General features: G+C 42.3%; 1 protein-coding gene across 4 annotated transcripts in view; it reads right to left on the reverse strand.

Annotated features, from left to right (window-relative positions):
- LOC146547399 (plakophilin-4-like) overlaps window positions 1-16,311 on the reverse strand; it is a 79,278-nt gene that overhangs the window by 62,301 nt on the left and 666 nt on the right. For 3 of the 4 annotated variants that reach the window (XM_085265185.1, XM_085265181.1, XM_085265184.1), the window contains exon 2: window positions 15,572-15,757. In XM_085265185.1, the coding sequence (XP_085121311.1) occupies window positions 15,572-15,697 (126 nt within the window). In that variant the 5' untranslated portion in view covers window positions 15,698-15,757. Of the gene's footprint in view, window positions 1-15,571; window positions 15,769-16,311 lie in introns of all 4 variants that reach the window. The other variant, XM_085265183.1, reaches the window with a different exon arrangement.

The raw sequence follows: 16,311 nt of genomic DNA on the forward strand, positions 1-16,311 counted from the left end.
ATGTGGACATCACATTTTGGGTTATTTATTCTAAAATAATCAATTTTGCTCTACAAGGGCCTGATATCCACTTACGAGGACATTATACTGCTACTCTTCTATCGAAATTTTAAACATATATCCTCCATTAAGGTGAAGGTTATCTCTGGAAGGAAAAAGTCTCCATGGAGAAACTGCACACTAGTGAAAAATGAAAAAAGAGAGTGTAGGAAAGCTGAGCACAGATGGAGAAAAACAAACCTCCAGGTTCATTACGACATCTATATCAACTGAGGAGTGCAAGAAGGTCCTACTTCTCTGACATCATCACTAAAAACAGCCATAATGCTCAGGTCTTATTTTCCACAGTTGACAGGCTAACAAACCCTCCTGTGTCAGTGGCAGGTGAACTTCATTCGACCATGGCCTGCAATGACTTTGCCAAATTCTTCACAGAAAAAATCCAAAAGATTAGACAAGCAATTGGTACATCAACAGCAGATCCAGGATATGTACTGTGTCCACTGAAAAACTGTTTAAACACCATAAAACAGTTTCACCCGATTAACAGCAAAGACCTGGAGGACATCTTAGGTCAACTGAACTCCTCCTCCTGCTGTTTAGATGTCCTGCCAACAAGTTTTTTCAAAAAGGTCTCAAAGACTTTGGAGTCAGACCTGTTACAGATCGTCAACTTTTCTTTAATGTCAGGTGTGTTTCCAGAACCACTAAAAACTGCTGTAATAAAACCTATACTGAAAAAGGACAATCTTGACAAGACACAAATGAACAACTACAGGCCAATCTCAAATCTCCCATTTTTAAGTAAGATCATTGAAAAAGCAGTTTCTCAACAGCTCAATTACTTCCGCTCTGACCAAAATGTTTAATGACAGTGGAAAAATGTCAGTCTTAGTTTTACTGGATCTCAGTGCAGCATTTGATACAGTTGACCACAACATATTACTCAAACGACTGGAGAACTGGGCAGGTCTTTCAGGAACTGTGCTAAACTGGTTCAAAACATACTTAGAAAACAGGAAATACTTTGTATCAATAGGTAACTTCACATCTGAGCAGAACAAGTATCACATGTGGAGTTCCCCAAGGTTCCATCTTGGGACCCCTTCTGTTTAACATTTACATGCTCCCACTGGCACAGATTATAAAGAACAACAAAATAAACTATCATAGCTATGCAGATGACACACAAATATATATCACAATGTCACCAGGAGACCAAGGCCCTGTACAGGCTCTTGGTAAACGCATTGAGGAAATTAATGACTGGTTGTGCCACAATTTTCTCCAGCTAAACAAAAACAGTTTTTGGTTTAGTCTTTGGTGCCAAAGAAAAACGATTACAGGTCACCAGAGAACTTCAATCTATACACCTAAAAACCACAAACCAGGCGAGAAATGTGGGTGTAGTGATGGATGCAGACCTAAACTTAGAAAAACACATTAAGACAATAACAAAGTCAGCTTACTATCACCTCAAGAATATTTCAAGGATAAAAGATCTGATGTCTCAACAGGACCTGGAAAAACTAGTCCATGCATTCATCTTTAGTAGGCTTGATTACTGTAACAGCATCTTTACAGGTCTACCTAAAAAAAATCAGTCAGACAACTACAGCTCATTCAGAACTCTGCTGCTCGAGTCCTCACTAAGACCAAAAAAGTGGACCACATCAGTCCAGGTCTGAGGTCTTTACACTGGCTGCCTGTCCGTCAGAGGATAGACTTTAAAGTTCTGATGCTGGCCTATAAAGCTCTGAATGGTTTAGGACCAAAATACACCAGTGACCTCCTGACCCAGTATGAACCTTCCAGATCCCTCAGGTCATCTGGATCCGGTCTTTTATCAGTTCCCAGAGTCAGAACCAGACACGGAGAAGCTGCATTCAGCTTTTATGCTCCTTATATCTGGAACAAACTCCCAGAAAGCCTCAGATCAGCTGAAACACTCAGTTTATTTAAATCCAGGTTGAAGACTCACCTATTCTCAGCTGCATTTAAATAAAGCACCAAATCCGCACTTAAGCTTAAATTTCAAAACTAACATTTTAACTACTGATTTTATCTACTGTTCTGATTTTATCTGTTTTGATTTTATATACTGTTTTGTTTGTTTGTTTGTTTGTTTGTTAATTAGTTAGTTTGTTTTAATCAATTTTAAATCATGCTTTTTATTTGTTTTTGTTTACAATGTCTCTGTAAAGCACTTTGAATCACCTTGTTGTTGAATTGTGCTATACAAATAAACTTGCCTTGCCTTGCCATATGTGGCTCTCATTTTTCTTAAAAAAAAATCAGGTAAAAAAAAAAAAATCAGGTAATTCTTTGTTTTTACATTCATCGGGTCCCAATATGCCCAAATATCAACGAGAAATTAAACATGACGTGGAAGAGTTTGGGTCCTAGGAGGTTAAGGTTAAATTGCTGGGACATCCACTCCTGAGAAGACTGTAACATTGTGTTAACACACACCTGAATGCTCCAGACCAGCAAACTGCTAAAATCTGGCTATATAGCAATACATAAAGTCAGAATTGATACAGTTATTTTTGACTTGTTATTGAAAACTTTCTTCAGTTTTTTGATTTTATAAACATTTTTGAACGTGCAGTGAGGCAGTTAAAGTTATCACGAGTTATCATGAGTTATCACGATGAACACCGGTGTACCACAAGGCTGTGTGATGAGCCCTTTCCTCTACTCCCTCTTCACCCACGACTGCAGACCTGCTGATGATTCCAACACCATCATTAAGTTTGCAGATGACACCACGGTGATTGGCCTCATCAGTGACAACGATGAGGCCGTCTACAGGGAGGAGGTGGATCGTCTGGTTGAGTGGTGCGACACAAACAACCTGCTGCTTAACACCGAGAAGACCAAGGAGCTCATCGTGGACTACAGGAGGAATGCTGACCCACATCCACCCATCCACATTAAGGGGACGGCTGTGGAGCGTGTGAGCAGCTTCAAGTTCCTGGGAGTCCACATCTCCGAGGATCTCACCTGGACGACCAACTGCTCCAAGCTGGTCAAGAAGGCTCACCAGCGCCTCTTCTTCTTGAGGACTCTGAGCAAGAACCACCTGTCCTCAGACATCCTGGTGAACTTCTATCGTTGCACCATCGAGAGCATCCTGACCAACTGTATAACAGTCTGGTACGGGAACTGCTCTGCCTCGGACCGGAAGGCGTTGCAGAGGGTTGTGAAAACTGCCCAGCGCATCGCCGGAGCACCACTTCCTGCCATAAAAGACATCTACAGGAAGCGGTGTCTGAAAAGGGCTGGGAAAATCATCAGAGACCCCAGTCACCCATCACATGGACTCTTCACCCTCCTGCCCTCTGGGAGGCGCCACAGGAGCCTCCGGACTAAGACCACCAGGTACCGGAACAGCTTCTTCCCCACAGCTGTCAGACTCCTGAACTCTGCCTCCTGACATCTGACCCACGTTAACACATGGACTGAACATACACACACACAATGGACAACTGTACCCTCAAACACACAATAATAACATGGACTGAACCACCACTCACAACCACTAGCACTTTATATAGCCTCTGTAGAAATTATCCACATATCTCACTTATCTTAACTGCACTACTGTATAGCTCTGTGTAAATAATCATTCTGTACATTCGATAATCTTTAATCCTACAACTGTTTACAACTTGCATAGTTCCCATTTCTGTATAGCTGTGTATCTCAAATTCTGTAAAGTTATTTATTTCATATTCTGTATAGTTTTTCATATTTATATCCTGTTCATAGCCTGTACCTTCTATGCTCGCTTCGAGGCTGCAGCTAAGGTCTCCAACAATGCTAGTGTTAGCGGCGCTAACGGCTGCAGACAGGAAGATACTGCCAGCACCGGAAACGTGCTCGTCATCTCCGAGCATGAAGTAAGGAGAGCCTTCAAGAGAGTGAACACCAGGAAAGCAGCAGGACCAGACGGCATCCCAGGTCGTATCCTAAGAGACTGCGCATACCAGCTAGCTCCTGTGTTCACTGAGATATTCAACATCTCTTTATCTCAGTCGGTGATCCCCACATGCTTCAAAGAGTCCATCATTGTTCCTGTCCCGAAGAAACCCCACCCTGCTTCTCTCAATGACTATCGCCCTGTAGCCGTCACCTCAGTAGTGATGAAGTGCTTTGAACGCCTGGTCAGAGACTTCATCATTTCTTCACTACCAGACACACTGGACCCACTACAGTTCGCTTACCGTCCAAATCGTTCCACAGACGATGCCATCTCTCATCTCCTCCACACATCACTCACTCACTTGGACACTAGAAGGGGGAATTATGTTAAAATGCTCTTCATAGACTACAGCTCTGCATTTAACACCATAATTCCCTCCACACTCACCACCAAGCTGGAGCATCTGGGACTCAGCTCATCTATGTGTCAGTGGATCTCCAACTTCCTAACTGGCAGACCACAGGCAGTAAGGATGGGCGGACATGTCTCAGCCTCCACCACTCTCAGCACTGGAGCCCCCCAGGGGTGTGTTCTGAGCCCCCTGCTGTACTCTTTGTACACATATGACTGTGTGGCCACTACCAGCTCCACCTCCATCATCAAGTTTGCTGACGACACCGTCGTGGTGGGCCTGATCTCTGATAACAACGAGACGGCCTACCTGAAGGAGATTAGGAATCTGGAGAACTGGTGCCAGAGGAACAACCTCCTTCTAAACGTCAGTAAGACAAAGGAGCTGATAGTGGACTTCAGCACTAAGCAGGAGAGGAACTACCAGACCCCCGTCATCAACGAGGGCCCAGTGGAGAGAGTGGACAGCTTCAAATACCTCGGAGTTCACATCACGCAGGACCTGTCATGGTCCTGTCACATCAACACCATGGTGAAAAAGGCCCGTCAGCGTCTCTACCACCTCAGACGCTTGAGAGACTTCCAACTGCCCTCCAAGGTGCTCAGGAACTTTTACTCATGCACCATAGAGAGCATCCTGGCGGGAAACATCTTAACCTGGTTCGGGAACAGCACCATGCAGGACAGACGAGCTCTACAGAGGGTTGTGCGGTCAGCTGAGCGCACCATCCGCTCCCAGCTCCCTGACCTGCACTCAATCTACAGCAGGCGGTGCTGGACCAAGGCCAGGAAGATCGTGAAGGACCTCAGCCATCCCAACAACGGACTGTTCTCTCTGTTGAGGTCAGGAAAGCGATTCCGCTCCCTGAAGACCAACACAGAGAGACTGAGGAGGAGCTTCTTCCCGCAGGCGATACGGTCTCTCAATCACACCACCACACAGTACTGACCCACACATATGGTTCTTACACACACACTGGACTTTCTGGACTTTGTTTTTGCACAACACTGGTCACTATATTCTTCATTTCCGGTTAATACTTGTACAGCTGCTGTTATTGTGTATATATTTATTTATATTTAGATTTCTTCATACATTCTTATATAGTTCTATATTGTGTATTGTGTATTTTGTTGTACAGTTATTTTATTTTCAACTTTAATTTATATATTTTATCTTATTCTTCCCAGTTAAATTTACCCTTCATTCTAATTTGTGTTGTACAGTTATTTCATTTTTAACCTTAATTTATATTTTATTCCTTCCTAGTTAAATTTACCCTTTTTAATTTTTCATATTTATTTCCTATCTTATTCATAGCCTTTCCTTTTTTGTTTTCTTTAGGTCACGAGCAGTTGTCCAAGCATTTCACTACATATCGTACTGTGTATGACTGTGTACGTGACAAATAAAAATTTGAATTTGAATTTACATAGCTTGTACTCACTACAGCCTGTACATACTTAGAGTTATAGAATATTCACAACATACTTCATACCGTGTACATTATAACATACCATAATAGACCCATTTCTGTATCTATATTATTGCTAATATATATTGTAATATATATATATCACTAAAGCACTTCTGGATGGATGCAAACTGCATTTCGTTGCCCTGTACCTGTGCATGTGCAATGACAATAAAGTTGAATTCTATTCTATTCTATTCTATTCTATTCTATTCTAAAGACACGACTTCTCTCGAACCACAGTTGGGTTAGCGGAGATGCTACTGTGCTCTGCTACTTAACACTGATTGGAGCTTTAATATTTAGAAGCCCATGTTTCTATTTATTTGTATGATGTTAAGTAAAGCATGACATTTTGTGAAATGTATATGGGAGTTTCAGTACAATGTAAATGCGAAAATAGCACTATTTCCAGAACTTCTGCAGCTTCAGTCTCAACCCAAACAAGTACAAGATCTCACAGCGCAGCACTTTTGCTTATTACAAATGTACATTACAGCAGATCTGCAGACTCTCTGGATTTGATATCAGGGAGTCTGTTTCTTTGTTGATGCCGATAGGAGCTACAGAAGTCTCATCTTTCATTTTGGAGCAACTTTGCTGCAGGCTGTTGTCTCAACATCTGATCAGTCTCACCATGTTTGCTGAAGAAGTGACAAAATTAAAATGCACACACAGACACACACCGGGGCAGTTTTGGGTTTCACAAGTTGCCACTTTTGCAGGTCTGGCATTTCCCTGCTCACATCTATCACTCTGCTACTTTTAATGGGCTAAATGAGAGCAAAGTGGAAAGGCATCAGGGCCTAAACACAATGGAAGGCAATAACTGATGTGCTCTATTTAGCACGTCTAATTTGACATTTCTGTGGAGGAACTGCAGGCGGTAGATTTGATGCTTCAGCAGCACTGCTGCCTGCATGCCAACGCTGAGAAGAGTGAAGCAAGTTGATTATATTTTCTGGTCGCAGACTTTTCAACAGCCTGAGACGAGCTACACAATGAACGTTCGCTCTCCAGCAACACCCAAGTTTAGGCTGCAGTCGTCCTGAATGTTGCAGGGGGAATCTTTCTAATTTGTTAGCTGCTAATTATCCATTTCTCACATCAACATATGCCGTCTAATCAGAAGACACATTGAGTGTGTTTGTGTAACCTTTTCCATAAAATCTTCATAGCCTCATACTCATTGGCTCCCCTGGTGAACCTCTTCTGCTCTTGTGGGTGGTAAAACCTAAACTGCAGAATAATGTGAAGTTTTGTTTGACGGTTTTCACAGCTCATGTGAACTTTTCACAAAGAGCTCATATTAAACACACAAAGGATCCTTTTCCTGGTTTCTGTGACTACTGCTGCTAAGTCTGTAAAAGGTGTTGGAAGGAGATAAAGTGAAAAAAGCAGCCTCGGGTGTCAAAGACACACAATATTTCTACCCATTTTCTGACCTTCTCCACAATGTTGGGGCTCAAAGACTTCAGTGTTGCTTCTTGTGGCAATTGTTGCTCCAATGTCACTCAGCAAATCAGTGTTTCAAGTTTACCTTTGAATAATGAAAACCTTGTGAGTTGAAAGGTTGAACAAATAAACTCCAGATGAAAGTGAGCCAGGGATGCTATGCTCTTACAGGATATTACAAAGCCACTGGTAAACAAGGACCTGCGGAAGTGCACTTATTTCCAATTATCCTGAGGCACAACAGACAACACAAAAGATACTTTACAGCTAGTCTCACGGTTACTGACACACAAGACGTTCGATTAATTGAAGTTTTGGTTATTTAGCTGTAAAGTCTGGTTGAGTTTGGACTGTAGAAACATTTCCTTCAGAGTTAGAGGTGAGGCTTTGTTATGACCCCTTACACACCTTCAGCATTACTGTCTAGCATGCATGGTGATGTTGCCATTTGTGTGGCAGGGTCTTCGTGAGCTTTTATTAAAGTCAAGATTGCCCCATTGGGTCACGACTTAGACAGGATCGTAGGACAACTGGACAACGACAAAGTCGACCAACAGAACTGACGAGCCTCGCATCGAGAGTCAGTTATGGTCACCACGTTGGTCGTATTGTGCACAAGCAAGGACATCACCATAGCAATGTCACTAAGTAACCACATGCTGAGGGAGAGGGTACTCGCTGTGGTGTTCTTCTGAAAGACACGGGTCGCCATTAAGCCAAAACCTCCACGTTAGAAAAAAGACACTTTTCTCCAGCTGCTACAGCAACTCCCTATCAGAGAGTCTCTGCACAGATCAACATGATCACTGTACGCTCACGTCTTCAACCCAGCAGCAGCAGATGTGACATAACTTCGAACAACGGAAGACAAATGCCCAACATTGCTGTTATATTGGTTGGTTTGATGTTTCCACTGTGCACCGTCTCTGTCGTGTTTAGTGTTAGTTATTAGCCTTTGTAGGTTTGTCTCATCATGTGTCTTCTTGCTTTTGTTTCTTTCCTTCCTGCGTGACCATTTGCCCGCCCTCATTAGTTTCACCCGTGTTTGACCGTCTCCACCTGCTCCTGTTTCCTTAGACCGTGCACAGTCTCATGTTTCCCTTTTGTCTTTGTCAGATCTTTAGTTTGCTCCCTAAGAATTAACCTCACATTCTTCTTCTTGCTACTTTTGCAGATTCATGTTTTGTTTCTTCGTGGACTTGCTGTACTTCTGGATTCTTGGAGAAACCAATAAAAAGTTATTTTTTTAATTTTACCTACCCAGCATCTTGCATTTGGCTCTAAAAGCTAAACGCACATGAAATTTCTCAATTTTTTTGCATACTAATGGTAACCGTGCCTACAAGAGTAAGAATATCAGAAGAAAACATCTGGGTCAATTTATTTCAGATGTTGCAGGACTTCTATTGAGGACAGTCAAACTATTTTGGATGTAGACAAATGACACTAAAGATATCGTGTATGTAATAATATGTCATTAATGGGTCCTGAAATCTTTTTATCATTACACAATTCATTAAATTTTTTTAATTAGCTTCCATACGATCCAATCCACAGGACTCATGCTTGTCAGTTTATCAGTGTCAGTGTAGTGGTGGTGTTACACCTGATTCACATGAAAGCCTCTTCGTTCTGTTTCCACCTGTGTGCACGGCTGCATTTTCCAACACAGAGAATAAAAAAGTACCTTTAAATCGATAACATCACTGCTATGAATATGATCCCATTAATGTCTCATCTTAACTCCTCACAAGGTTATAGGCTGCTTCAACACCATCTTTAATGTGACCCCAACGTGACCTAAAGAATACATAATCAACCTGACAAAGAAAAAAGGCCTTCGACTTCCCGCCTTTCAATCAGAGCTGAGGAAGTCCAGCTGCCCTTCACTTAACCCTTCAGGACACAGATCAGTTACTGAGAGCAGCCTTATTGGATCCTATTTCATCACCTCGCTGGTGCCTGCAGGAATATACCCACAACAATACCTTCTAACAAGCTCTGCAGCGCAATAACTACCCAGAGTCACCTTTGGTAGACGGTTTAAAGATCTGAGCAGCTGGCAGGGAAGCTGGATTCAGATGTGGGGGATGAGATTTAAAAAGAAAAAGAAAATGCTGACCTTAAGGTTGTAGAGCAAATGCTTTGCAGCCCATGACACATGAAACATAGCTAAAAAATGGTGCATCATAATTTGAAGATTGGTTTCTGGTTAATAACACAGAAAAAAAACCTGGCGGGCAATAATGCAAAGGTTTAAAACTACAGCGGCACGTAAGCTTATCGAGAACATGGAAGGAGAAAAAGATTATATATATGCGATTATATCAGACAATGTTTGAGTCAGCAGGTTTCCTGTCAGTACTGGGGTTCAATGGAGCTGCTATGTTACTACAAAAACATGTCCGATGACTCATGGTGATGAGAACAAAACTCTCCAACGCTACAGAACAACTTCAACATGTCAGAAAATGGCCAGTGTGGGTTTAACGCTGAATCTGTGATGCACGGACTCTTTAAGGAAACAATGTTGGGCAGTGAAAGACGGCTCTGCTGGTTAGTTATGAGGATCATTAACACTCACATCTGGAAAATAAGAGCTAAAGTTGCTACTGAACAGTTTAAGGGTGCAGTTAGTTGTTTTTTTAGTTTATTTAATAGAAAAAATGAATTTATGAATTTACACTGATTAGTGTGTAATTACGTCTTCCAACAAACTGATGAGCTCTCATAAAATTAGAATCAATTGAAAACACACAGGAGCAGCAGGCTTTTGTGGAAGCTGCTGTGTTACCCCGCCATCTTGAAAACAGTGGCTGAGACGGACATTGGTGTTCTGCCTAATCACGTTTTCTATATTTGGACAGAGATTAGCCCAATACGTAGCGTACCAATAGTGGAGAAGAAGAGAGCTAAAGAGAGCTCACAGGTGCAGATGCAAATTTAATTTGCATTCATGAAGTTTTATCATTCGAGATGGGATCCCCTTCACCAAAGAAGCAAAAAATGAGAAGGTAAGCGACTTGGCCACCATGTTGATAAAATGTCATCCTCTTCTACCTCAGCTCAGGCCTCAGAGCCCTAACATACAAAAAAAGAGCGTAAGCGTGCTTATTTATTAATGATATCGTCACACTTAGAGATGAGATGATGAGATGAGATAGCCTTTATTTGTCAGTTGCAGGTCTTTTGCCCACAACCGAGATGACAGACCTTGCCGACCGTACATACAATACACAAACATCACATTGAGGAGACAGGTCAGGCTAGGTAGCGAGGAAAAAAACATCGAAATGTGTAACACAAAAGGATAATACAGGAATGCACAGATATCAACACACCATAGCACAATAAACAAAGACAAGCAACATGGGAAAGAGTTCCAGTGTGTACATCTGATCTGGGACCGCTGCAATCTTTCGACTGCGCCTCCAACTGACCCGATGTCCACATCAGAGGGGAGGTAAGCATTGGAGGTGGCGTTGGATCCGGGGTAAGGAGGGTGATGCGTCGGTGAGTGCTTATCAGTATCAGTATATGTATATGTGTGCGTGTCCATAGTTCAGCTGAGACAGTGTCCTTCGCCCTGCCAGGCTAAGTAAACAGTCTTCCAGCCAACCCAGGTGGCCTTGCATGGAATGGGAAGGAACAGACTAAACACAGTTGTTATCAGGGTGTTTTGTTCAGCTCCGGCCTTGCAGCTGGCGCCGAAGAGGTATCCGCATGAAGTGATGGTATTTTTTACTTTAGTGCGAACAGCTCATATGAATTTCAAAGCAGTTCTACAGTCCAACACTGGTCTCTCAATCTCCCGTTGGAGAGCCGCGAGCTTCGCCATACTTGCGTTCTGTGATGTTGTCATTTCTTGTGCTCAAGGAGCCAATTTCTGAGAACTCACGGCAGCGTGCCTCCCCGAGATGTCATCCAATTTTGCGCCCAGAGATGTTATTCCAGGCTAGCCCTTCCGAGATGTATCCAGTCTGCAGTCAGAGATCTTATTCTGAGTATTCACAGCAGCCGTAGCCTCTCCAAGATCTTATCCGTGTTGACTCAATGAGCCCATTTTGAGAAACTCACGCCTCTCCCATCGTTCCAATCCCAGCGGGCAGCCTTGTGGGGGTTTGAACAGCCGGTTCCGCTTCCTTAATTCTTCGATAAGTCAGGGCCAAGCCAGCTCCGATCAGCCAGAACCCTGTTACCATGGTTCCGAATAGGTAGATATCTTCAGCACTCAGGCTCACCCGAGCCCAAACTTCTCGTTGAGAAAGGGGTGTCAATTGCATTTAGGGACCAGTTGATCCAATCCATAATCCCTTTTTTAGGTTTTAGAGAACAGACTGTGAGAGAATATTCCAGGGAAAATACAAAAAAACCCACGAGACTAGACAAGGACATAAGCAGGGAAGATAAGGGAGAGGAGAAAAAGTGCGTCCGCCTCCTCCGAGAGCCAAAGAAGGAAACTTATTGTCAGCAGATTAGAGATGTGACCCTCCCGTCTCCGGACAGCTGACAACAAGCCGGCTAAACGACAACAACATCCAGCTATAAGCTAACATTACGCCAGCTAAAGTTTGGCTCGAGTGTCCTAAAAATCACACTTTCCCTCTGACAAACAGCTTGATCAGATTCTCACATCGTATAAGGGTTTCTTCACTAAGCGTGCTGGGTTGCAGCTACACCCTCCAACTCACATTTCTTATGATATTTAAAGTGTGTTGTGATCTAGGACGCTGAATGTGGAACCGCTGAGCAAAAGGAAAAAAGAAAGCCCGGAGAGAAGATTCATGGATGTAGTAAAGGAAGACATGCAGAGGCTTGGTGTGACAGAGGAGGATGATAGAGATAGTGAGATGGAGGCAGATGATCTGCTCTGGTGACCCCTAAAGGGAGCAAGAAGAAGAAAAATAAGAAGAAATCTAAACAGTTTTGCCTAATCAAGAAGAAGAGAAGGGAGAATGTTGTGATCTCTCTTGTGTGAGTAGAAAAATCAACTGCTTCAGCCTCTAAATGTGGAATTTTTCAGTTTTGAAAATGGAAAATGTGCATTTCATGAACGTGGACATGAATGAGCAGACATTAGAGCGGTCTGATTAAAAAAGTTGTTTTCTAGGACGCAAAAAAAATGGAAGATTCACGTCCACAAAAACGAATCAATGTCTTACAAGTCGTGACTACTTCACAAACTCCTTTGAAACTGTTGTGTTTAGTATTGATCTTGTACTGACTCTTCATCCAACTTTTTCAATTCCAACCTTAAGTTTTTTTTCATCGTGGGGGGACCCGCTGTAGACATTAATCAACAAGAAATGAAAACAACACAGGCGACATCTGCAACATGAAGCTCAAGCAGAGCTTTTTAAAGCACCAAGAGTGATCGAGGGGTGACAAAGCTGCTCCTGCTGCGTTCTACGAACACCAAAAGCAGCTGGAAACAACCTTTTCCCCCAAATTCACATCAGTAGAGATTTAGCCACAATCTGCAGCGACACAGAAACGGCAGATTAAAAGTGAGAGCTGATTCTCTTTTCTTGGACATCATAAGCCTTTAAATAGCAGCCTGCCTCATTCGGCGTCACACACACTCGGGGACTAAGTTGAGAACATGGCCACAGTCCAGGAATAATTAAAAGCAGGACAACAGACAGACTCCTGTGTCGACTGGACAGAAATCACCACAAAAATAACAGCAGGGAAGGGAGACAGACGGAGGCTGTGTTCACATGTGTCTCTGTGTTGTAACGCTCTCCCTGATCTCATGTTTGTTCAGCGAGTGTCAGCAGAAAGACGTTTGTGTTAGAAAAACAGAGGTCAGCTGATATCAGCATTCAACCCATCAATTTGAATATCTGAATGTTCCTGAGCTTTTAATTAAATTTTACAGCATTTAACCAGAGATAGGTTTAGTCACACTGGCAGGGCAGCAGTAGGAATGATAATGACAAGGACAAAAACAGTGAAATACTGCAGTGGAATATAAAAGGAATGACAAAAGACAAAACACTATCTGAAATGTGTGGAAAGCAAGCAAAGGAAACAGGTACAAAAACACACTTTCATAACATCGCTGTCAGTTCGTATAAAGGACTGTTTACATTGGATAAATATCACCAGGTGACCTCAAGCGATCTGTAATAACTGCAGCAGTTGTCTTTGCTCTTAATCTTGTGCAAATCTGCCATGTCTATAATCTTCATAATAAAAAAAACCCATCAAAATAATGTTTATACATCTACTCCTGTGTGAGTAAATCTTTTTTAAATATGTTTCCCCCCCCCCATCCTTTTAAGGGCAGAGCATCACAGAAGGCTGATAGTGGAAATTTATTAATGAGAGTTTTAATAGAATTCTGGGTGCAAATTCATGAGGCTCAGCATGGAGACCCATTACATTTCAGTCTCATCTGCAGATAATCCTCTGGATTTGCTCAGTAAATTTGGGTGAATCGCAGACTTCATTTATCCTGTGAGAAGGGGCAGGACCAGAGGGATGGCTAGTGGTGTAGTGTCCCCTCATACAATCTGACCATCCTCCCAAAACAACTACGAAAGGATGTATAATGATCAGAAAGAGGAGGCAAAGTAAATACAAAAAAGATGTAAGATGATCTTAAGGACATAAATGCCAAATGAACACAAATGGTGTTACAGTTAGCCCAAAGAGACAAGAACAACCACAATCAGATATAAATGACTTCAGAGAGCAGCAAACGACAAAACCACCACAGAAGGGAAGCAAAATGAAAAATAAAAGAAGAAAAACAAAGACACAATGTGACTATAAAGGAAAGGAAAATGTAGAGAAAAGGATACAAAATGATGCATATAAACACAAAATGACAATAAAGGATAGTGAATAGGTAGACATGATTCTACAGAGGGATGGAAAAATATCCAGGGACACAAAACCACAGCAGAGAAAAGGGATACAAAATAATACCAGAGATACAAAATTAATATAAACAGATGCAAAAGGGCCGCAATGAGAATAAAAAATGCCCCCCAAAAATGCAATACAAATACAAAAGGATAGAAGATGACCTCAATGTTAAGCAAAATGCCCCCAAAACACAAAAGAAACCAGAGAGGTAAAAAACAAAGAAGCCCAATAAGAAGCAAAATCAAAGAGAAAGAGAAACGAAAGAAATGCAAAATGACTACAATGGAAAGCAAAATGGCACAAGGAGGACTCAACAACAAAACAACAAAATAAAAGACAACTAAACAACATAACAACAACAGGTAGAAAGAGACCACTAAGTGACACAAAACAACTTTAACGTGCTAAAGATGAACACAATAAATAAATAAATTCCAAGAACCACAATAGGAAACAAAAGAATGTTAGAGAAGCAAAATGTCCCCGAAATAGATAAAAGAAACATAAAGCAAGACAGAGGAACCTGTTCTAAATGAATACAAAACAAAAAGCTCCAAAAACAAAGGGATGTGAAATGGCTCCAGAGATTTAAAAAATGACCACAAAGGGATCCAAAACAACCACAATGGGACACAAAATGACCACAACGAGACACACAAGACCATGAAATAACCATGTAGGAGTATGAAATATCTCAAGAGTCAGAAAATATCCTCAAGGGGATGCAAACAGACCTTGAAGAAAGGCAAGCTAAACCCACAGACACAGTGGGACGCAAAATAGTGCAAGAGAGACACCAAATTATCCAAAAGAGATACAAAGTGACTACAAAGAGAAGTTACATGCCCCAGAAGCACACAAAACAACAACAAATGAACAAAAAATTAGCACATCCCAAACAACCAAAATAGGATTTAAAATAGCCATAGGGAGGCAGGAAATGCCCACAAAAAGCTATAAAGGAGGCAAGAAAAACCATCAAAGATAAGCAGCCTACCACAAAACAGATGAGATGAAAATTAGCTTGAAGAGAAACTAAATAACCAATAAAAACACAAAAATATCACAGTGGGATGTAAAATGATCATAAACAGACATAAAATAACCACAGAGAGTTATACTACATGACTCAAAAACAAAAACATATGCAAAACAACCACAAAGCATGCATGGATCTTCCTAAGCGAGTGCCTCTGTGCAGAGATCTTCAAGCAGGTCTAATGCAAAGAAACAGCGAAAGAAGATAAGGTATGAGCTCCATTAAAAACACAGAGACTGTCAGTGTGAATGCAGCCTCAGAACTGGCAGCGTAAAGCCAAAGTCAGTCACTGATGAGTTAATGGAGAGTGAAAGGCGTGGGAATAATGTGGGAAAATGAGGAGCACACACGAACAAGGGTGTGACTGCAGCATCTTCTGCCGCCTACCTGCTCTTTGACAGAAGCCAGGAGGTTGGTGGTGGTGGTGCCGCTGGAGTCTGTAGGGTGGCTGTGACCACTCGGTCCCTCTCTGGCCACCATGGGCCCTTCCCCCTCTGTGTCACCCTCCTCCATCGCCTCTACCTGCCCGCTGTAGTCCAGAGCCGGCTGGCTGCTGAGGCGCCCTCTCTGACCCTGCAGGAGGACTACAAGTCGGTCAGGATGTGGACAAGGAGGAGGCACAATGACCAGAAAATCACTGTCACAGCCACTGAGCGTGTCACAGGGTGAGTTTACAGGGGAGCACCCTCTATAATAACCCTGCAGGGATTCACACTGGTTTTTATAAACCTCCCTAATATCCCTGCAGACACTCATACTGATTTTATAGTGACCTTATGGTATCACTACAACACCCCTATGGAGGCTCATGGCGTGCTTTTCTTTTTATGCACCTACAGTATCAGCCTCTGTAGGGATTCATAATGAGGCTCACTGATGAGATTAGAGTGCTTTCCCTTATATATGCTTTAATCTCCATGGAATTGTGAGGCATTTCAGCGGGGATTTAACCCTTCTGTGCCGCAGGTGACTGCAAATGTCTCCACAATTTACAGTTGCAGTAGTGTAAATGTTATGGATTGCATTTGAAGGTGTGCATGCAAGCTGCACGGGAGGCATTTAACAACATGTCACGTTCAGGATCCTTTTTTCCTTTTATTTATTTATTTATTTTTTACCCCCGTTTC

This window comes from Mchenga conophoros, linkage group LG23, assembly GCF_057382185.1.
Source record: "Mchenga conophoros isolate Kocher_MC1m ecotype Shallow Benthic linkage group LG23, M_conophoros_male_GT1.1, whole genome shotgun sequence".
Taxonomy (NCBI): Eukaryota; Metazoa; Chordata; class Actinopteri; order Cichliformes; family Cichlidae; genus Mchenga; species Mchenga conophoros.